Genomic DNA, 22,849 nt, shown 5'->3' on the forward strand with positions numbered 1-22,849 from the left:
CCAGGTGCTCCTCAAAATAATTTTTTTAAACAATGGAAAACAGGAGGGAATGTTCCAATGTATTTGAATTAACTTTTAAGAATTTCATTGGTATTGTCAGAGAAAGACAAATACCATATGATTTCACTCATATGTAGAATTTAAGAAACAAAACAAATGAACAAAGAAAAAAGAGACAAACCAAGAAACAGACTCTTAACTAGAAAGGACAAACTGAAGGTGACTAGAGGGGAGTTGGGTGGGGGGATGGAAGAAATGGGTGATGGGGATTCAGAGTACACTTGTGATGAGCACTGAGTAATGTACAGAATTGCTGAATTACTATATTGTCCACATGAAACTAATATAACACTATATGTTAACTGTAATGGAATTAAAATAAAATTTTAAAAGTTCCCTGCAAAATTCCATTAGTATTAACAAAAATTAGTTTCTTGTAACTAAACATTCAGTCTCATTACTCGACATGCTCCATTCCTGCCTCCATATTTTGGAACGATCAAGCAGGATTAAGCATACTATGGAGAGAAGTACAAACAGCAGGGTGAATGGGAAGAGTGTGGACTCCAAGGTTTGAATCCTGACTCCATCACATGAGTAAAGTAGGTTAAGGCAGTCTTTCCTGCTGGATCCTTGTTGTCCTTATCTTAAGACAGAGATGATGATAGTACCTCAGGAGGGCAGAGTTGAGAACTACAGTACCTGGCCATGGTAAGCAACACTGAACAATACTATTATCATCATTATTATTTTTTAAAAAATACAGAAAGATTCACAGTAACAGTGGTTAGAGTAACTCAGCTAGTTATAGTGACTTTCCAAGAAAATGCTCTGATTTTTGCCTTAATCATCTGTCTCACTGCATGAGAAAAAACATGCAATCATGTTTACTGTGCCTTGGAAATGTATGAGCTATTCTATGTAACAAGTTTTAACCAGGAACCTTTTAATCTTGGAACATGCTTTCTGTGTGCAATGCTCATTTTAGTCTCTCGACTTCAGGGGTTCTTGCACATGTACTTCCCTAGCCTTGAGCTTCCTCTCTTCTCTAAGAATCAAATCCTACACCCTGTTCATCTTTCAAAACCACCCTATTAATTCATCTCAACTTCTAAACACCACCTGCCAGAATAGTTGAGTAGGTGCCCAATATAAGTTCCTTACATAAGAAGAATGAAAGCCTGTATCAAACCCACATCACGTATTCATTCATTCACTAGTGTGTTCATTCATTCAATCATGTTTCTTAAGGACTGTGAATGTACAAAGTACATTCTAGGAGGTGCTTGTGAGAAAGATAAATATTGATCCTTATCTTCTCCAATTACAAACTGTTAGCTTGGATTTTGCACTGCTCTTCTATTGTTTCTTACTAGATGGAAACACAGTATAGCTACTTAATAAAAAGTTGTGGATAGAATTATATCCATGTTGGGGAAGTTCTTATCTGTGCAATTTTCCACATTTCACCATAGTTTGGGACATGAGATTGTATTCACCAAGTTTCAAATCCTTTCAGGTTCTGCGCTCACAACTGTGAGCTACATGCTGGATTCTTTTTAAGGGAAATAATACCTAAATAGCAATTCTCAGACATTGTGGTTTTAGACCCCTATATACACCTGAAAGTTATTTAGAAACCTTAGCAGCACAAGTTTGTTTTCATGAGGTTTATCTGTTGATACTTATCTGTTAGAAATTAAAACTCAAAAATGTGTAAAACACTGATACACATGCACACATCCCATTAACTATCAGAGCCATGCTATCAACCAGGTAACCTCTGAAAAACTCCACAATATGCTTATCAGATTGCAAAGCTACGAAAACAGTTTTGACTTCAACAGACCCCTCAAAAGCCTCAGAAGTCCCTGGACCATACTTTGTGAGAAATACAAAGGACTGCTGATCAAATCATAGCTGTTTTCTAGATCTCCCTTGTCTTGGCATCTAGTGATAATTTTTTAATTCTAGTCAATGGTCCCAAAGCTACTAAGAAAAATCCACCCAGATAGGTAAGCCTCCAAGAGAAACAAAACCTCACCACCAAGAAGATATGGGTTAGAGGAAAAAAACAAAACAAAACATGGGAATACACACACACACACACACACATGCTACCATTTTATCCTATGGGGTCTAAAGTATTTCTGTTTACTGTCCTAAATTCTACACAGAGATGGGTTGCATACCTGGTAATTCTAAATTCTATTAAGGTATTCACTACAACATAATTTAACTACAACAAAACAAAAAGAGGTTCTACAGAAGTCTTAAAGAAGTTTCCGGTGAACTGTGTGCTCTTTGGGATTCATAGTTTCTCTCTGATACTAGTAGTATGTACTCTCTATTTCACTCATCTTTAAGCTCCCTGAACTCCTGAGCAAGCTCAACAGCTCTAAGAGCAAACTGCATTCTGTACTCTTCAGTATAAAGGAAAATGTTTTTATATTACAGAAAGATACATAATCATCTTCATCTCAACTAGGCAACTGCTTTTTCCAAGATTTGATTTGAAAGCTTGTGATTCAGAGTTTCACAAACAAAGGAATATTATTTACAACTAGGAAGAACCTTTTTTTTTAAACTTACCAAACCAAGACCACGTTTCCTTAAATGTCTTCATTAAAAAGGAACAACTCTTTACAGATAGTAAGTGTAAGCCCTTCAAATTTTCAATATAGTACTTATGAAATGTATAATATTAATAGAGTGTAAAGACAAGGTACAAATTGGACTAGCCTCTGGAGAAAATGACAGAAATGTGCAAGTCCTGGAGAGTTGGCTTATATTTCACAGGAGTAATATTCAAGTCCCATTTCAGAGTTGACATTGACTGGTTAACCTAAAAATGCTACTGTATACTTGGCGGAAGGTTCAATGGGAGGGATACAAAGCTGCTTTCTGAGGAAATGTTGGCTTTGCCTTCAGGTACCATTTTAGTTTATTTCCACAGAGACAGGGGAGTAGCCTTACATCTGGAAAATGCTATTAGTCTTTATATGGCATCAGTAATTTCATAATAGGACATCAACCCTTCCATCTGCTCATGTGGTTTCTAAAGCACATATAAGTAACTGACTTTAATCAGCAATATAGGAAACTAATAAAGGTAGCACTACAAAACCTCATCAAAGTTTGTTACTTCTAAGGACATCTGCTATCCATCTTCTGCTCAGTGATTAGCGTAAAGTCTAATTAAGAGAGGCTAGTAGAGGGACCATGCAACCACTGCCGCCTTCTAGGAATTTAGATCAAGTTAGGCCAAAGGGACACATTAGCCTAACTTCTCTCAGAATTATCTTACCTAATACTTCTTTAAAAAAATATATATATGTTATCACTTGCTTTCCTTTGCTGCTGGTGTGTTTTTTTTATTTTAATTTTTTAAAAAGATTTTATTTATTTATTCATGAGAGACACAGAGAGAGAGGGGCAGAGACAGGCAGAGAGAGAAGCAGGCTCCATGCAGGGAGCCTGATGTGGGACTCGATCCCGGAACTCCAGGATTACGCCCTGGGCCAAAGGCAGGCACTAAACTGCTGAGCCACCCAGGTGTCCCTTACCTAATACACCTTATTTAGATCCACTTCTGTATCTGTTATAAAACTATTTTTGAGAACCACTGTCTGTCATGCAATATCCCTCACGGTAAGAAATTTCTTCCTCATTTTAATGACCAAAGAAACTTTGCTGCTTAAAGAAATGACAGGTAATGCTTCCTGCTTCTCATGAGTACCATATTTTGCCTCAGCTACCAGAAATGACAGATATGAAAAAGAAATGAAATTAATTGTGCTCAAGATTTCTAACAGAACTTGCTTAGATAAAATAAATGTCAGTGTCTATGGCATATGTAGTAAGAGAGATCCAATAGGCCTAGAGATCTGGGAATACATGAAGCCCTTGGCAACAGTAATATTACTGATCCTTGAATAATATATGTTTGAACTATGTGGGTCCACTTATATGCAATTTTTTATTGTATAGCACTGTATTTTCTCTTCCTTATGATTTTCTTAATATCACTTCCTTTTATCTAGTTTATTTTAAGAATACAGTATAAAATACAAATAACATACAAAGTATATATTAATCGACTCCTTATGATGTAATGCTTCTGGTCAACAGTAGGCTATTGGTAGTTAAACTTTTAGGAAATCAAAGTTATATAGTGATTTTTGACTATGTAGGGGGTCAGTACCCCTAATCCCTGCATTGTTCAAGGGTCAACAATTAAGAGGATTTATCAATCAACTTCTGTACACATGGTATTATACAGAAAACCTAGATGCTTTTTATACACATTATATATACATGTAATCCAAAAGAGCATGCAGTGAAAAAAAAATGACTCAAGAGAAACATGTTCATTGGCAAAACAAAAAGTACTACAAGACAGGAGAGGAAGTAATGAAGAACACAGAGAGGGACTCTTGATCACACACTGATGTGAATATCAGAAGGAAGGCAAGAAAGGAGGTGAGCAGTTTCAATGGTCTCTGGTCTTCAAAGAATAAGAGCAAAATAATCTGATGGCATAAAAATTTTATTTAAAAAGTCACTCATTAATTGACAGTGGCTGTATGAAGTGGCATCATATTGAAATGAATTCTAAGGATATTGCTTGATTCAGCAGGAAAGAGTGTTAGGCCGTGTTCAATTAGCAAGGTCTCTACTCAGGACTGGATGGTAAAGGAAAGATGTACTGTGATACGGCTGTAATGTGAACATCAAATATCTGCCATCCAACAGCTAAATAATTCTACTCTTGAGGCAACTCCACCCTACACATACTGTAAGTCTAATTTTTCTAGTAGCATTGTAATGAAAATAAAATTTGGTTGTAAAAGTATAAAGTAGAAAAGAGCAAACATTAGGGCCAATGGTAGGTCTGTGCCTAGTTAAGAGGCTGCAATTTTTCTTTCTTTTTTTTTAAGATTTTATTTACTCATGAGAGACACAGAATGAGAGGCAGAGACAAAAGGCAGAGGGAGAAGCTTGCTCCCCCCACAGGGAGGCCAATGTGGGATTGGATCCCAGGGCCCCAGGATCATGCCCTAAGCCCAAGGCAGATGCTCAACCCATGAACCACCCAGGCATCCCTAATTTTTCTTAATGAAGTAGAAGGAAAAATATCAAGAGTACATTGTACACAGGGTTAAAGGCTGTTTGATGAAATTTTTGTTTGTTTTTTTAAGATTTTATTTGAGAGAGAGAGTGCACATGTGCATATGAGCTGGGGGGAGGGGCAAAGGGAGAAGGAAAAGCAGACTCCCCATTAAGCAGGGAGGTCCATACCAGTTTCATCCCAAGACCCTGGGGTCATGATCTGAGCCAAAGGCAGACGCTTAACCAACTGAGCTGCTCAAGTGCCCCTGAAATTTTTGTTTTTTAGACATGTATGTGTATATAGGATCACAATGTAAAATTAATTTCTCACTATAGGCCTTGGTCAAAAAAATTTTGAAAGCAATCTCAAAGATTCACTCTAGTGCTAAAGACAAAATATATTTTTAAAAATTCATTAAAAATTTTTAACTGCTTTTGATAAAAATGTAATATTCCACATACTTAAATTTAAATGACTTAATTTTTAACAGATACCTAATCTAAAATTAAAAGTGTAAGAAAAAGAAATAGCTAACAAGATAAAAATGGCTATTTTTGAAATGTGAAGCACCCAAGAACTAGGTTTCTGTAATAAGATGCACCTGGGATTTTCTATTTAGGATACAGTCATCCGAGGATCAGTGATTTCACTGTATGACATTCAGCTTTCCTAGCTGAATACCAAAATGGTTCATGATAAATAAAGCTTAAACCAGAGCCAATGATGTATTCACATTTCCGGTCATATTTCTGGAAATATGCCTGGAATTTATATGTAAAACTTTTCAATAGTGTGTTGGATTTGTGGTTTTGGGAGAAGGGGAAAGGTGAATAATGAATATTCCAATGAATGCAACATCATTTATCTTGGAGTAAGAGAACAAATCCTTAATGCAAATATATCTTTTTTGTTATTATAAAAGTGATTTATTCATTGTAAAGATTCTGAAAAATACTAAATAATGTGAAAAAGAAACTAAATATCATCCATAATCCTGCATCAATATAACCACTGTCTATATTGTAGAGTCAAGAAACAAATATTAAGCAAATGGCAAAATCCTGTACCAGAGACAAAATCTAAATTACATGCGTAATTATTTAAGCAGAAGGTACAAATTAACAGTCAAACTCTGCCATTTAACACAATTTTTGTATTAAAAAATTTTGATTTTTCAACACCAACATCTTAAGGATTACACAGCAAGACACACTGAAATTTTTCCATTTATCTAAGGTATAAAGATCCTTTCCAACTGAAAGACACAGGTTTCTATTCCAGTTGATAACTAAAATGGGATGTCAAAGACAGTATGTTCTCGAGGGCTTTTTATTTTAAGAAAAGCTTACTTAGACCACTGCCACTCAAAGTGTGCTCCACGAGCCAGTATCCATGATGAGATAAGCTCAGAAAATGAGCATGTTTAGAAACTTATTTAGCAATTTGATGTTGCCAGAGCATTTAAATTCTATTTTATAAATGTCATCAGTCTGCAATAAACTGGAAGGTTTTTTTTTAATGGTCTTTGACCATCTACATATTTTAAGAAACAATTTAGACAAATTCACTTTACAACTATTCATATCCCACTTAGAGTAAGGGTTTTAAAACAAATAAAAAGTCCAGGAACTTGCTAAAATTCTTCTCTACCTAGAGGCTTATTAATCTTCCTGCATAGGCATTTTCACTGATCCCTAGCCCCAACTATTATAACCAGCATCTCACTGCTAATTAGAATACAGACAAGATTGTCTCTTTTAGAGCCACAAGAGACCCTAAAGGGGAATCAAATCATTCTTCCTAAGGAAAAACTGAGAAGCCCAGAGAGGTTAACCCCTTTGACACACTGACCTCTGTTTCATGCTCCTTCTACCGTTGTGCTTTGCAGGAGGGTTCCCAGTGAATGCCTGAAGCTACCCACAGATTTACAAACTCTCCCTGCCTCTGTGTAAACCTTCCTCTCCCTACTCATCAAGTGCCTCAAAAAGTGTTTTTTGATTTAGCCAAGGTTACTCTCACAGATGAATGACAGAACTTACCATCTCCTAGAAAGCTTCACTTGTCTTTAATAAACATTTTGTAACTGCTGAACAAAGCAGTTTTGTTTTTTTTGTTTGTTTGTTTGCTGAAAAGTGTATGGGTTACAAAATGGTATTGTTCTTTTTTTTTTTAATGGTTTTGTTTTTATAAAAATTCCAAGGTTTAAAAAAAAACTACCAATAGAATTCATGATCTGTTAAGTTCTCTTTCATCTAAGAAATACATAAAAAGACAATATAATTTTTTAAAATTATAAGCACTACAGAGTTTCTGATTCCATAAATCAATTTGTTTAAGAATTTCCAATTTAGGGATCCCTGGGTGGCGCAGTGGTTTGGCGCCTGTCTTTGGCCCAGGGCGCGATCCTGGAGACCCAGGATCAAATCCCACGTCAGGTTCCCGGTGCATGGAGCCTGCTTCTCCCTCTGCCTGTGTCTCTGCCTCTCTCTCTCTCTCTCTCTGTGTGACTATCATAAATAAATAAAAATTAAAAAAAGAAAAGAATTTCCAATTTATAGTTTCAATATTTTGAATCTCAGATATCATGACAGACCTAATTAATACTTGGAATAACACCTGTAAATGCAACATACACAGTTTTTTAATTATTAAAATCCAAAACATAGGTCATTAAGAAAAATATTCAAGAGAAAATAAAAAGTATTCCAGTGTTCTTACCTTGGACCCTGACAACATACCGGTCAACATTTTTGTTCCCCTTCCAATTCCAACCACTATAAATCAAAGAAAGAGATATTATGACATTCTATTCTGAAAACTAGATTTTCTAATTATCTATATACTTTGGTCATAATTTTCTGGCACATGTAATATAAAGTTGAAAAAACATATTTAGCATAACAAGAGGGCTCCTATCACTCCTATCAGTTGAACTTGTCCTGTAACTTAGAAATTCTGAAGAGATGTGAGGGACACTTTCTTTTTTCTCACAAAGTGTTAAACATGATAGAAACCTCAATCCAGACCACTACATAATGAAAAGTTTTAGAACAATCTCAGAGGAATTCCTGTAATCTTATATGAGGATCAGTGAAAAATACATGGTACAATTTAACCACAGTATGATAAACCCTTTTGATACAGTTTATTATCAAACAAAGTAAAAGTCCTCATCATAGCTAATGAACCATTTACTGATGATCAGTGTCCAGCAGTATACAATCAAGAAAACAGAAACATAACAGATCAACCAAACACAGAGGAAGAATACAGGGTAAAAGGAGAGCTTGGAGAATGTAAAGTCACACAGACTATACATTAAGTACAACACACAACCCATGTATTAAGTATCTCTTCAATTTCAAACATCATTTACCCTTATGACAACACATTTCCCCACATGAGAATGAAAGTTTATAATCATTTCTTCAGTTAACAGAAAGCAAATTTTTATAATAATTGAAGTATTTCTCATCCATGGGTATAATTTTGTAAAAACAACAGAGTATAAACACCACAATTCAGAAATTACAAGGAAAACAAAACAAGAAATGATTGAGCAGCTGAAAGAATTATCATGAATATTTATAGCAGATATCATTCATTGAGCTTACCATGTATCAAATTCTACTTTAAATGCTTTCCATTTATTAGCTCATTTAATCCTTATAACAAGCCTAAAAAAATAATACCTATTTTAAAGATGAGAAAACTGAGAGAGACTAAGAACTTTGCCCAGCATCTCACAACTAGTATATGGTGGAGTTAAAATTCAGACCAGGCTAATAGTAGACCCCTCTTCCTTTTCATCCTTCCACCACCTTACTCATCTAGGCTTTTTTCCCACTGCCATAAGCCTAAATTAGCCTAAATCACTACCAACCTGACTGTTCTACATTCTATCCGTTTCTCTTCCAATTCATACCATTTTATAACCATTTCTGATTATCTGTACTGCACACTACAAAGCAGTAGTCTTCAATAGGGTCCCAATGACCACAGCACCAACTCTTTAGTGTTCAAAATCCATCCTGTGAAATCCAGCTCAAATCTCAACCCCTACATAAAGCCATCCCAAACCCTCTCTAAGCTTCTATGATAGATCGTATTAGTTCAAAGACTTAGATAAAAAATTGCCTTTAGTATCCTCTGTTGAGCATCATATTATGTAAATGATAGCTGCTGCTGTCCAGGGAGAACTCTGTATAATAATAACAAAGATCTAATGCAATTTCATCCCATTCAAGAATCCCCAGCCTTGGGCAGCCCAGATGGCTCAGTGGTTTAGCGCTGCCTTCAGCCCAGGGCGTGATCCTGGAGACCAGGATGGAGTCCCACATCAGGCTCCCTGCATGGAGCTTGCCTCTCCCTCTGCCTGTGTCTCTGCCTCTCTGTCTCTGTGTGTGTGTGTGTGTGTGTCTCATGAATAATGTGTGTGTCTCATGAATAAATAAAAATCTTAAAAAAAAAAAAAAAGAATCCCCAGTCAATATTTCTGGAGCAGCTACTATGCACACAGTCCCAAGAACAATACTTTTCATGGAACAGAACATTTCCTGATTTGAAAGAGTTTAAAATCTCACAGGGAAAATAAAATATAGATAAGGGAAATTACAAGTGCTCAAAAAAAAATGGTGCATGAATCATTGAGTAAATAATGCTAAATAGCAATAAGATAGTATATGATTAAGAGTCAAAATGAACACAGAATTGCTGCAGGAGGTCAAAGAAGGGAGTACTCTGAACCACTAGAGGCCAGATAATGCTTCATTCAAGCATTTCAAACAGAGCTTGAGATAGGCTTTAAAGGAGGTTTAGAATTTGAAATAGAGAAAAGCATGTTCTAAAAAAGTAACAAACTGCATAGATTCTCAGGATGAGCATAGTGGGTTTATCAACCAGAGTACAGGTGTCTTAGAATAGACTCACATGTTTGACTTTATCATGGTTGGAATGCTGATTTCTCTGCTAGGTTAGTGATACAGAATGACAGTTTGAAATAGAAGGCATTTTAAAGTTACCCAACTTAACTTTCTCATTTTATATCCAAGAAAACCAAGGCCCATTGAAGTTAGGTGATTAGTGAAAACAGAATTCTAGGAAGTCTACTACAAAAGTGGTATGTAGAAAGATTATCTGGAGTTGAGGCCCACCCAACCAGTAGCTTTTCATTCAAGGGACAGTTTATTTGACAGAATTTTTACTCAGGTTTTTCTCAATCATTCAACATTCAATCACTTAACATTTTATTCAGTACTTATTATACAGGCACAGAACAAGTAAGACCTGGTTTCAGCCCTTCATGAGTTAACAAAAGAAAGAATAGAATGTAAAGTTTTACATTAACATAAAAAAGCAAGGTGCACAGGCTGTATAGGAAGAGAGCATTTCCACCAAATCTGGAAAGGTCAGTAGGATTTCTAATAATAAAGAGATGAGCAGTTTGTCCAAAAGAAAGGCATGAGCAGAGACACAACACTTTGAAAAGTGGGAAGAATGGAGAGAATGAATGAATAACAGGATTTGCCATGCACTGTCTCACAATTATTTATTTATTTATTTTAAAGACTTTATTTATTTATTCATGAGAAGAGAGAGAGAGGGAAAGAGAGAGAGAGAGAGAGGCAGAGACACAGGGAAAGAGAAGCAGACTCCATGAAGGAAGCCTGATGTGGGACTCAATCCCGGGTCTCCAGGATCACATCCTGGGCTGAAGGCGGCACTAAACCACTGAGCCACCCGGGCTGCCCTATTTATTTATATTTTAATATTCTTTTCTTTTTTTAAAGATTTTTATTTATTTATTCATAAGAGGCACAGAGAAAGGGGGGGGGGGGGCAGAGACCCAGGCAGAGGGAGAAGCAGGCTCCATGCAGAGAGCCTGATGTGGGACTTGATCCCGGGTCTCCAGGATCACACCCTGGGCTGAAGGCAGGCGCTAAACTGCTGAGCCACCGGGGCTGCCCCATATTTTAATATTCTTAAGAGTTTATTATAAACCAGTTTCACAGGCGACAAGGAAATAAAAGGACTGTGCACAGCCTGACGGGAAACAGACAGGGAGCTGAGGAGGGCCAAGATGAGTCTAAGGCCTTGGTGAGCACATTCACGGGGCAGGGGGCCCTGAAAGGGAAACCAGACAATCTTGTGAGACTCTAAGAACAACGGCATAACAAACATGTCTGTGGTAATCGGGCCCACGCCTCTGTGGAGCTACTTCCATAATTCTGTGGCCAAGGGTCAAAGGAGGCCTCACATGCCCGGGGAAGGGGGCCGCATCTCCGGCAGCAACATGCCCATCCCCGTCGGAGTTCCTTGACTGGGAGGGATCCCCATCAGGGGGCCCATGGGAGGCCTCATGCCAGGCGGTGGGCCCATCATGCCTGGAGGCGGGGTCCCCTGGCCCATAGGTGGGGGAGGACCCCCAAGGCCAGGTGGGTACTGGGTCGGGGCCTCTGCAATGCTGGCGGTGGCAGCAACTGCAACAGCAGCCACAGTGCCTCTTCCCTGCAGGGTCATCACCTGCTGGGATGGCCCATCAACCCCTCCGAATGGCCCTCATGTCCTACAGGAGCCTAGGGCATTGGAACACCAGCTGGAATTCCTCTGCCAGCAGCCCTGCCGATCCCTGAGTCCCCAGCAGCTCCAGCAAGTGGCACTTGGGCAATGCCAGTATCTTTGGGAGGAGGTCCCTCTACCATCATCGAGACCAGGTTCTCCCCCCGAAGCAGCACCAGACTGAGGACTTGCTTCTCATCTCTTTCTGCTTGTTTGACTTCTTTGGCTTGATCTTCCTGAACTCATCACAGTCACAGAGGATCAAATTCATATGCTTGTCAAAAGCCTTGAAGGTGCCAATGAAGATCCGGCCATCTTGTAGGATGCACCTCATCCTATAATCGATGTGTTGCAGCATTTGCTGCTCTTTCCCACAGTCATGGTGGTGGTTCTGATGGCTCCAATTCCCCTGTCTCACAATACCACTCTCTTTCTCCATCTCCCAAATTTTCTGTGCTAAAATATTTCTCTGTAAAAAACTGTCTCCAAACCTATCCAAATGCCCTAGTATTCTATTCTCAAATCATAAGACAGACTTCTTTAAATGAGGAAAGCCACTTTGGAACAGGCAAGGGTACGATACATGTAATTCCAAAGCTTTTGCAGTTAGAAGTTTCTATTGCCATTTATCTAATTCTCCAACACCCTTGCAATCATCTTGAAAGACAATTAATTCCATTAATAGAATTATAAACCCAAATTTCAGATTATATCTTAAATTGTCAGCTAACTTCTTAAATCTGTACCATTAATATAGCACAGGAAAACTCCAGCAAAAACAGTCTACGTTTTGAAAGTAAAAGTATATTTTTTCGCACACAGGTTCAGTTTTATTTTTTTTAAAAAATGCCTTTATAAAGCACTTGACAGAGTACAGCATATATCTGTGTATTATAGATCTTTCATATTTCAATAAACCTACTGAGAGTTATAGTAGATATTACCCTTTCAAGAGATAAACAAGTAGAGATTCAGAGAAGTTATTTATAGATATTCCTAGGCTGTATTTGGTAAATAAAGCAGCTAGTTCACAAACTCATGATGATTAGAACACAGTGTTTATTCTACGATACAGCAAAAATCAAATTCTAACGGTCTCCAGAACTACTAATTTAAATAACAAATACTCTTTATTCTGTGACAAAATACCTACATTTAAAAATTTTTTTTCCTCATCAGGAACTACAGGTATTAGAAGAAAAATTAATAAATTTGATATATGCACAGATTATATCATCATAAAGTCCCTGGGTAATAAATACATATTAAGCCTCCAAATAGGAAATTATTTCCAATGCATTTTCTTCCACCCATACAAATCTTAGTCAAATGCCAGCCTTTCATAAGACTAAAATGTAAATTTCAACAAAATCCCTTAGCTGTAGGGTAAAAAATAAACTTATTTATTCATCGCCTTGAATATCACTATTTTCTGCATACCAATGAATAAAAACCACCAGAAACTAATACAATTGGTCTATATGTAAATCAACAGCAGACCTTATCCTGTCTCTTCTTATATTTTTGGTGTTGTGCCTTGGAAAACAGTAGAACAGAATGGTTACCACAAATAGGCTTCAACTTAAGGAGCGCTGAACTAATAAAAACTGAAGTCACTTTTAGGACCAATAGCAAAGAATGCTGTGACTGCTAGGTAACCCTGCAGTGGGCAGGGGAGGAGGGCAGGAGGCCCAGATATTTGCCACACCAGGTTAGGGCAGAAGCTCTGGAACTGAGCAGCTCTGGTTCAAAACCCTGACTCTGCTACAAACTATGACAATGCACTCTCTTTGAGTCTTCATTTCTTCTTCTGTAAGATTAGGAATAATAACACCTACCTTATAGATTTAAAAAGAGGACTTAAGTATGTAAGTTATGCATGTCCTAATTGAAAGACTTCACACTTAGCAAGTTGCTCATTAAATGATTATCATTAGTTACAGTAGGAAACAATAACTTTAAGGTGTCAGAATTTGCCTATTCAAGTTCTCTAATTCTGGAAAATGGATTTGTGTTTTTTTTTTAACTTATTTAAATCTTCAGTAAAAATATTTTTCCTGTAATCTTAGAAAGTTCAAATCAAACATTATTTCTAACTTTCTTGAGAAACAGAATTTTCTTCACCAACATTATCCTTTACTTCCAAATAAGCACTCATTTCCGTTGGATAACTTAGACCAGGTTTGTATCTAATGTTTGTATCAAAATTTTTAGCGCTAATAAAATGGATTGGACACTGCAGTACAGTATTTTATAAACCATGAATCACAGCCTATTAGAGCATCATGAAATCAATTTAGTGGATTATCAACATTAAAAAAAATGAAATAGAATAAATTACCAAACACCAGACCATGTAAAAAGTAAGCATTGTCCTACAGAAGTTTGTTTCTAGGATGTGGAAACAAGAAACCCAACATATGTATTTCTGAGACTATGGATAGAGTTGTATAAAAAGATTGTAAAACATACCCTAGCCTTTGGATACACACTTTAGCAATCTGCAAACTTTAGAACCTCTACCAGAGGCGAAGAAGAAGAAGAAAGAAGAAAGAAGAAAGAAGAAAGAAGAGGAGGAGGAGGAGGAGGAGGAGGAGGAGGAGGAGGAAGAGGAGGAGGAAGAAGGGAGGAGGGAGGGAGGAGGAGGGAGGAGGAGGGAGAAGGAGAAGAAAAAAGGATAAATGCTTTTGCTCCTGTCAATCAATTCCACCAATCTGCCTCCAGAAGCAATAATGCTCACTATATCTTCAAAAGAAAGTGTTACTTTCTCTCAGGAACCATACGGCTCACTTTCTCAAGAGGGCTGATCTCAGAGATTAAATTTGATATAGGCAAAAATAAGAGTCAAATATCTTGTCAGGAATCCCTAACACCAAGATTCATATACACTGAAGACTTACCACAGTGACATAGTAATGTTACATAGCAAGATCATAATGGAAAAAACACCAGTGAAATCCACACACAGGCTTTCTTATTTTCTCTTCTCCTATGACAGGGGACACTTGAGCATGCTCCTTTCTCCAAAATGTAAAAAAGCAGCAACACATGGGCAATGCTCCTACTCAGGGAAGTCCATCAGAAATTCAGTTCTCAAAGTTCCTAATTGGAGAGGCTGAAGATGATTACCCAGGCACACCTGCCTAAGTGGGACAAAATTTCAGACTTCTAAAAGGAAAGCAGGTGGTCACCATACACCACACTTTTCACACCAAGAGCCAAGGCACAGCAAACCAGTCAACAGATAGAGAAGGGTGGGAACACTCTCAAAATCCAAGTTTCCAGATGCCTGCCAAGGGCAAGCCATGCAAGCAGGCCTTTCTAAACATAGTGATTTCAGACCTACTGCATTAACTCTTTTCTTTACAGATACAAACCCTTTCAAAGCCCTATCTACACACGCAAGTGACTATTTCTAATAGCTTTGTATACCTTGTGCCATTCTAAGGGCTTCTTTAGAAGATGGCATTATAAATCCTTGGAGATCTGAAATACTCCAAAATAGACTGAAAACAGCATGGCTTTATCTGTTCTCATTATTTCTTTCTATAATAAGTGATAGTTACATCAAGCTTCCATTCATATTTCTTACCCAGAACTCCTCGGGCTGCACTGTCTAGTGTCCCTCCATGTCCAATTTTCAAAGTCTGTTTTTTCCTTTTGGTCCATTCTGGAGAAGGCATTCCAGCTTCTATGAGAGTAATTGGGATGAGAAATGGCAATTAGTAGACAAATGAAGTAAGATCTCCATAAATATAGGAGGGATGGAATATTCAAAACAAAAAATATTGTACAAAGTTAACAGATTAAGATAACATTACTAGCAAAGAACAGACTTAAAAATGTGCAGACACTCCCTAAATTACAAAGAAATAGTATTCCAAAATTAGTTTAGAAACTAGAATTCATTTTCTAACAGGAAAAAAAAAAAGTTTTTTTACACATTGAGCAAATATCTAGGCTAGCCCTGAAAACCCTAAAAATTCCTAGTAGTAGTGGATGTCAGGGAATAATGAAAAGAAGTTAGTTTTTATATAGGCAGCTAGTTTTAAAAGTTCTTGACTTCATTTCTAATTCTCTATTTCCTGGTATTCTTTGCTGGTACCCCCCAGCTACCTATTGTCAGGAGTACCTCTCAAAAGGCTACTTCTAAGAACACGAAGTTCCCAAACTATCTATTTTTGTTGCCCTTCTCTCCAAATCAAAACCCTCAATTCCTTCAGGAAGCTAAGCTTAACAAAAGGTTATGTGGGAAGTAGGCAACAGTTAAATTGCCTCTTAAACTCTGAAGCATTTAGATTAAAAAAAAATAAAAAAGAAAATCCTAATCTGGACCATCTCATCTTCCTATTGTAAAGATCAACTGAAATAGTTATCTGAAAGTGCTTTGGAAATTACAAGGCACTCTGACAATAAGTTATTATTATTATTACTGTTAAACATATATCCATATATCCATACATTGACATAATATTGGCTACTGAACTTCAAATGAGAAAGGAGAGAACAGTTCTATTCTATTGATCTACATCTCCCAAGCCCACCAAACTTCCCTTATAACCACTGACACGGAGAAGATAAAAAACAGAGCAAAAGAAAATGAAAAGAGAGGACAAAGCAAAGAAGGGAAGCAAAGCAATAATGGAGAAGCCAGAATAGATGACCAAAAGGATGTGCCGGGTTGCCTGGCCCAACCACATAATTACAGAACACAGTCTGTCTGGAACTCAGTCCTAATGCCACTCTCTAATTATATCACCATGCTGGGAAGGGCACGGCTGTCTGCTTTAGCACAAGCCCATAAGGACAGGCCCAAAGCTTCAAACCCTTCACCTTTCACTTGCAATTCATTATGGATCTCTCATCTATAAATTTATAGAAAACTTTTGGAGAACTCTCTGTATTTTTCACCTTGACACTTCTTAGAGGATGAAGGCCCACAAATCTACTTCGCCCCTTTGCATCCAAATTTACCTCTTTCTAGTTCAAAGACATACCTACCACCTCTACTACACTGGAAATGTAATGTAATCTGTAAATGTACTGTAAATGTAAATGTAATGTAATCTGGCTCACCCTATTGGTAACATTTATGGAAGAATATTTCTTAACGTCTTTTCTAGCTACAAAATTCTGTTTTGGGCCTTGAAGGATTCCTATAGACAAAAAAGGGCGAGGATTTTTAGCACAACATGAACCAATATAGGGAGAGGCCAGAAGTGTTAATGGAGGCTATGACCATTAATAAGAGTGGCTTTGGTCAGTGGGTGTCAAACCTTGCTGGCATCAGAATGTGCGGCTTTGTAATTTGTATCTTTTACAAGAATTACCTTCCAAAGTAATTCTAACAGCTGGTTACAATGGCATTTGAGAAAGCCTGGTCCAGCTAACATAAATATAGAATAGACCAATGAAAGCAATACAGAAATGGAGTAATGAGAACGTCTGCATCTGGGTGACAGGCTTCTAGAGGATGGCCTAGCAACAGCCTTGAAACAATGTTTTAACCAAGTTTCAACAAGAAACATCAGCTGTTAGAGACAGATGAACCAGAAGGCCAGGCTATGTCTTTGATCCTATCAGAAACCTATCTGAGAGAAAGAATGGTAATCATTACTTTGAGGATCAAAAAAGCTATAGTTTAGCTAACAAATCAGGCCAAACGAAAACAATTCTATATAGGAAACAACTCTGATGACACCACAAAGCTTGGTCTTAATTCAATTCTTCCCTTCAACATCCCTTATATGACCCATACTTATAGGTAACAAAGTATAAGGAAAACGTAACAAAAGAACGAGTAGATATAATACTGGAATTAAACATCTGCAAGAGTGTGCCTACTGCCCATGAAACATTAGAATCTGTACTGCTTCCATTTTATTCAACAAAGTCCTATAATTTGCTCTCGCATTAAAAAAAAAGGTAAAAAGTTTGCCAAGGCACAATGTAAAAAATAAAATTCCTGGGGTGCCGGGAGGGGGGGGGCGCTCAGTCTGTTAAGTGGCTAACTCTTGATTTCGGCTCAGGTCAGGATCTCAGGATGTTGAGATCAAGTCCTGCCTGTAGCTAGGCGCTCAGCGGAGGAGTCTGCTTGAGATTCCCTCCCTCTCCTTCTGCCTCTTCCCCCTGCTTAAGTGCTTGCTCTCTCTCAAATGAATAAATATATCATTAAAGAAGGAAGAGGAGGAGGAGGAGGGGGAGAAGGGGGGAGGACCAGGGGAAGGAGGACGAGGGGAGGGGAAGGAGAAGGGGGAAGGAGGGAAGGGGGAGTAGGAGTAGGAGAAGAGGAGGGGGAGGTGGAGAGAAGGACCAGGGGGAGGGAAAGGAGGACAAGGGGGAGGAGGAGGGGGGGAGGGGAGAGGGGAGAGGGAGGGGGGAGGAAGAAATTTCCTTTACTGTTTTTCAACAGAAAGACAAGCCAGGGCCAAATTCAAGAGGGTTCTGAATATGCAGCTAAATAGTTTTATCACCATTATCTGCAGAAATTTCTGCTATGAGCTCAGTCAAGAGAAAAGATATCTTTCACCTTCACATCTCTACATAGATTTGGCTTCTTGTAGGTGTCCAAAAAAAAAAAAAAAAAAAAAAAAAACCTAAGGTTCCTTGATGCCACTGCCTGAAAATACTCTACCGGGCTGACGAACTGAGAGATTCTTCAGACTTTTCTAATATTCCCCGGTGTACATGAAAAAAAAGAGAAAAAAAAACAACAAAAAGATGCTCTTAAATTATACTTAGTGTTCCTCGAAATGTGGTCCACAGACCACTTACACCAGAATCACCTGAGGGGTGCAGATTAAACATGGTTTCCTAAAAAAAAAAACAAAAAAAAAACCACCACCAGAATCTCCCAATCCCAATCCCTGGGAAAACCACTGCATTAAAGTCTTGGTTACTTAAGTAATATCTGCATTACCAAACTATGTTTAAGAATGCAGGTCTGGCGGGGGGGGGGGGGGGGGGGGGGGCGAGGCCAGGCTTCCTTCAGGAGGGGGTGCGTCACCGTGGGCCAAATGCAAAGGCTCCCGGGCGGCGGGACTGCAGACTGTTCGTCCTGCCCAAGGAAGGAGGCCTCTCCGTGTACGTGTGAGGGTCTTGTGCTTAGTTTTTTGTCCTTCCCTTGGGAACAACGGCCACCTAGGCTAGAGGAGTCCACGCCGGGACAAGTCCAAGCCCGAGAGGCCCCGGGCTTCGGCCCAGAGCTACTCCGGGGCTCAGCCCTCCTTTCCCCTCCTTGGACTTCTTGAGCCACAAGAAAGAAAAAAAAAAAAAAAAAGCCCATTGGCTCCCCGCGGCTTCCGCTGTCGCGGCCGTCGCCTCGGCCTGGTCCCCACCCGGGCTGCAGTACCTGCCAGCAGCTTCTCCTTCAGCCGATTCAGCAGCTCGGCTGAAGTGGGCCCTTTGGGCTTGTGCACGGCGAACACGCCGCTCAGGGACAGCAGCTTAGTAGCCAGAGCGGCCTTGGAGACCCTGGCGTCGGGTCCGGTCCTGGCAGCGGCCGCCACGGCCGCGGCTGCAGCCGTCGCTGGGGAGGTGGCGGCCGTTGCGGCGGGTGTTCCTGCAGTTTCAGGGACCAGGGCTGTGTCTGTTTCCAAAGATGACGACGATACCACCGCCGCCTCGGTAGCTGCCATACTTTTGGAGCCCACACCTGGTCTGTATCTGGGGTCGCACTCTAGTGACGCAACAGGAGTGCGCCCGACGTCCCTCCATGTTTCCAGTGCTTCGGAGCTGGGCCGCCGGGAGGGGCGGCCGCAAGGGCGTGTGGGAATTGTAGTCCATGGCCTTCTCCTGCGTGCTGAAATGGCAATGCCTTGCGAGGGCTCTGATGGAGTCCTTTTCCTCCTGTAATCTTACCTGTCTCTTGGGTCGGGTGAGTTCAGTACTGCAGGTGTAATTTGGAGTTCCAGCCCCAAACTCCTGAACCCAAACCCGAAGTCTATGTGTATATATATTCGGCGGGCAGTCTCTGTACATCCCACTGCCCACCCACCTTCCAGAACTAAGAGGACCCAGCTTCCAAGAATAGAAAATTTAAAATACTGATTTTGCTGCGGTTTGTGAAGAATCCTAGCTCCCTCAGTTCCCTGCTTGATTCGATTCATCGTGCCCTTGGATTCACGATTCAGAATTAAAATACACCTAAATGTAATTCACCATTTACCTGTTCACTGCTGTATCCCCACTGCCTCACACAGAGTAGGCGCTTAACTAAATATTTCAGAATGAATAAATTGATCCGAGTTCTTCAAATTCCCAAAAGAAACTCCTAGGCCAAGCCAATACTAAATCACTTGGGCTTATTTTGATGCATTTCTGTCCACCCCACCCTCTGCTGTACAATAATGACTTCGAGATTAGAGGGCCTTTTCCCACTGGTCTACCCCTGCTGTAATTCTTAATAAGTTTAAGATTTTTAATACTAACTCTAATGTGGATTGCATCCCTTAGTAATCCATTGCTTAGGTATCAAAAGGCATTATTGCAATTCGTAAAATTAAGCTTTACTTTCGATTTGAGACTTTCTGGAAGTTATTTACACCCCCTATCAAATTCAGTAATATTGTTCTGATGCTGGTACAGAGTGGAGAAAATTTCTTCATTTTACTCTCCTTCAGATACATCAAATAGCATTATGAGTATTGTGAGAAAGATAATGTTGGTCTTCATTGTTACCCCACATTTTCTTACAGCCACCCTTTCTCCTCATCATCCTCTTGTACCTTAAAACCTACGATACTAATGATGCGTCTTTGCTGCTCAAAATGACCAATTAGGGAACTTGCCCCATTCACTCAACAAACACTTGAAAAAACAATGTTTCAAATATAGTATTTATTTCTATATTTTCATCCTTCCCCATTTCAATCAGATCGGCAGTCCTTCATTAAATCTCTGGGGTATACAACAATGTAAATGTACTTAGTGCCACAGAAATGTATACTTAAAATGGCTAAAATGGAATATGTTATGTTATGTATATTATGCCACAAAAAGAAAGGCCAAAAAAAAATCTTTGGGGAGTTTTTGCAAGCTAAAAAGCTGAATTGGAAGTGGGAGTCTCTTACTCTTATGGTTTATTCTAAAAGTCTAAGCTAAATGAAAACATTATGCATGGAAGTGCTTTGGAGGCCAGAAGAGAATAGAATTATTTTGAGAAAAAAGAGAGAAAGGGAGAGTGAGTGATTTACAGGTACCATTATTACCTGAGTGGATACTTGATCCTGCTTCAAGATTTTTCTTTTCCAGGGAAGTGTCACAACTTCAGAAGGGCTGACTGCACCCTAGAGAGCAAAGTATCCTTTAGCCTTAGCACAGATTTCTGGGTTCACCTCATGGTGAAAAGCAGAGAGCCAGAAACCTTAAGAGAAAGTTTAAAGCAGGACTGTACAATAATGACTTAGAGATTAAAGGGCCTTTTCCCACTGGTCTAGACATCCGTAAGATTCCCTAATTATTTTGTGACTCCAGGATGGAGAGAGTGGAGGGAGAACAGAAATAGAGATGAAATATAATGCTTCCATTTGAATTTTCCACAATGCCAATATAGAATCAGAGTTGGTTCAATTAAAAGATAACAGAAGAACCCTCCCTGGGTGTCATATGTAAGTGATAAATCACTAAATTCTACACCTGAAACCAATTTTACCATATATGTTAACTAACCAGATTTAGAGAAAAACTTGGGAAAAAACCAGAAAAATGGATATTTCTTGCACATTTTATTTCTGGAATGCTAGGGAACAGCAAAATTAATTCTACTCTGCTATTAAATCTGTACTCTTGGCATCAGAAGCATCAAGCTCTGGTTCTCCGATGTAACCAATGTGTCCCACATTGAGCAAGCCTTGAATTTACAAGTTATCTTACTTAACGTGTATGAGTTAGGATTCTTTGATTCAGAGTGACAGAAACTGATCCAGTTTAAAATATATCAGAAGGATTTTTGAAAAAGGATTTATCAGAAATATACTGGAATGTTACCCAGAACCTGGAAAATTCTGTCTCAGGTTCTCTCTCCACTCTTCCTGCTATTCTCTTGTGTCTCATGCTTCTCTTTTGCTTCTACCAGGCTTCCCCCCGCCCCTACTCCACAGTCTTGGTTTAAACCATCCTGTTTTGATCTAATTCCAAAAATATCCTGGATGAAGTCCCTCCTGGCCACCTACAAAACATAGTGCTTCTCTCACTTTGTCTCTTTGTCTTTCCTTGTTCACTTTCCTGCTTGATTTTTCTCCATGGCACATTTTATGTGACGTACCAAATAGTTACTTATTTCGTTTAATGTCTTATTTCCTCCATCAGAACGTAAGCTCGATGAGGAATTTTGTATATTTTTTTCATTGCTATGTCTCTAGGGCCTGGAATAGTGTCACACATAGCACTCAATAAATAGTTGTTGAATAACTGAATGAATAAACATGGCATATCCAGCAGAAACCATGTAAATAAAGGGGAGTTAGTGCCAGTTTCCAGAAAAGTAAAGTGCTAAATACATAAAATAATAGATGTATATTCCAAGTGTAGCTTACCACAGGGCTTTTATCTCCATTTTTTTTGTATGTATGGAACTGATGCAAAGAGAAAATGATCACCTCGTGCTATATAATAAAACCCCAACTTTCTAGACCAGCTTCCATGCTGCCTTCAACTACCCAATCCCTCCAAGGATTGTTAATTAATGAGACTTAAAAATTGATAATACTGTCAGGTTTGATTCCAAATCTGTCATCGACTCCACCATGGTTGCATTCTTGGGGCACTTCTTTGACCCTTGCCATAGGCAAGGATGCCTGGGAAAGCTGTTCTTTGCAAAGGCTCCTCCAATTGTTGCTCATCTATACAACTTCCTGCAGATGGTAGAAACATAGACAATAGTGCTTGGGGGCTGCCTAGGTGGCTCAGTTGATTAGACGTCTGCGCTTGGCTCAGGTCACGATCTCAGGGTCCTGGGATCAAGCCCTGCATCCAGCTCCCTGCTCAGTGGGGAATCTGCTACTCAATCTCCCTCTGCCTCTGCCTCTCACCTATGACCTCTCTCTCTCAAATGAATAAATAATATCTTTTAAAAAAAGAAGCAAACAGTGCTTGATGAGAACTTCAAGACCATATAATGTGAGACCCTCATTTTAAAAGTGAAGCACAAAAGGGTGTTCCTGATAACCAAGAAGGGAA

General features: G+C 39.0%; 1 protein-coding gene, 2 long non-coding RNA genes and 1 pseudogene across 5 annotated transcripts in view; 2 read left to right on the forward strand and 2 right to left on the reverse strand.

The window, feature by feature from the left end:
• The window catches only part of TRUB1 (TruB pseudouridine synthase family member 1), a 39,374-nt gene extending 19,999 nt beyond the window's left edge, over nucleotides 1-19,375 (reverse strand). The window contains exons 1-3 of the mRNA XM_077877534.1: nucleotides 19,023-19,375; nucleotides 15,264-15,362; nucleotides 7,832-7,887 (exon numbers count right to left, since the gene is read on the reverse strand). Coding sequence (XP_077733660.1) covers nucleotides 7,832-7,887; nucleotides 15,264-15,362; nucleotides 19,023-19,308 — 441 coding nt within the window. The 5' untranslated portion in view covers nucleotides 19,309-19,375. The remainder of the gene's footprint in view (nucleotides 1-7,831; nucleotides 7,888-15,263; nucleotides 15,363-19,022) is intronic.
• The window catches only part of LOC144301076 (uncharacterized), a 145,861-nt gene that overhangs the window by 61,975 nt on the left and 61,037 nt on the right, over nucleotides 1-22,849 (forward strand). The gene's annotated exons all lie outside the window — the stretch shown is intronic.
• The window catches only part of LOC144301074 (uncharacterized), a 29,772-nt gene continuing 9,153 nt past the window's right edge, over nucleotides 2,231-22,849 (forward strand). The window contains exons 1-3 of one of the 3 annotated variants that reach the window (XR_013367805.1): nucleotides 2,231-2,652; nucleotides 4,637-4,798; nucleotides 7,002-7,201. This is a non-coding gene — a long non-coding RNA (uncharacterized LOC144301074). Of the gene's footprint in view, nucleotides 2,653-4,636; nucleotides 4,799-7,001; nucleotides 7,202-22,849 lie in introns of those variants that run through there. The other 2 variants (XR_013367803.1, XR_013367804.1) reach the window with 2 other exon arrangements.
• Nucleotides 11,039-15,241, reverse strand: LOC144301073 (small nuclear ribonucleoprotein-associated protein B pseudogene; annotated as a pseudogene).

The sequence above is a fragment of the Canis aureus genome, chromosome 29 (genome assembly GCF_053574225.1).
Source record: "Canis aureus isolate CA01 chromosome 29, VMU_Caureus_v.1.0, whole genome shotgun sequence".
NCBI classification, from domain to species: Eukaryota; Metazoa; Chordata; class Mammalia; order Carnivora; family Canidae; genus Canis; species Canis aureus.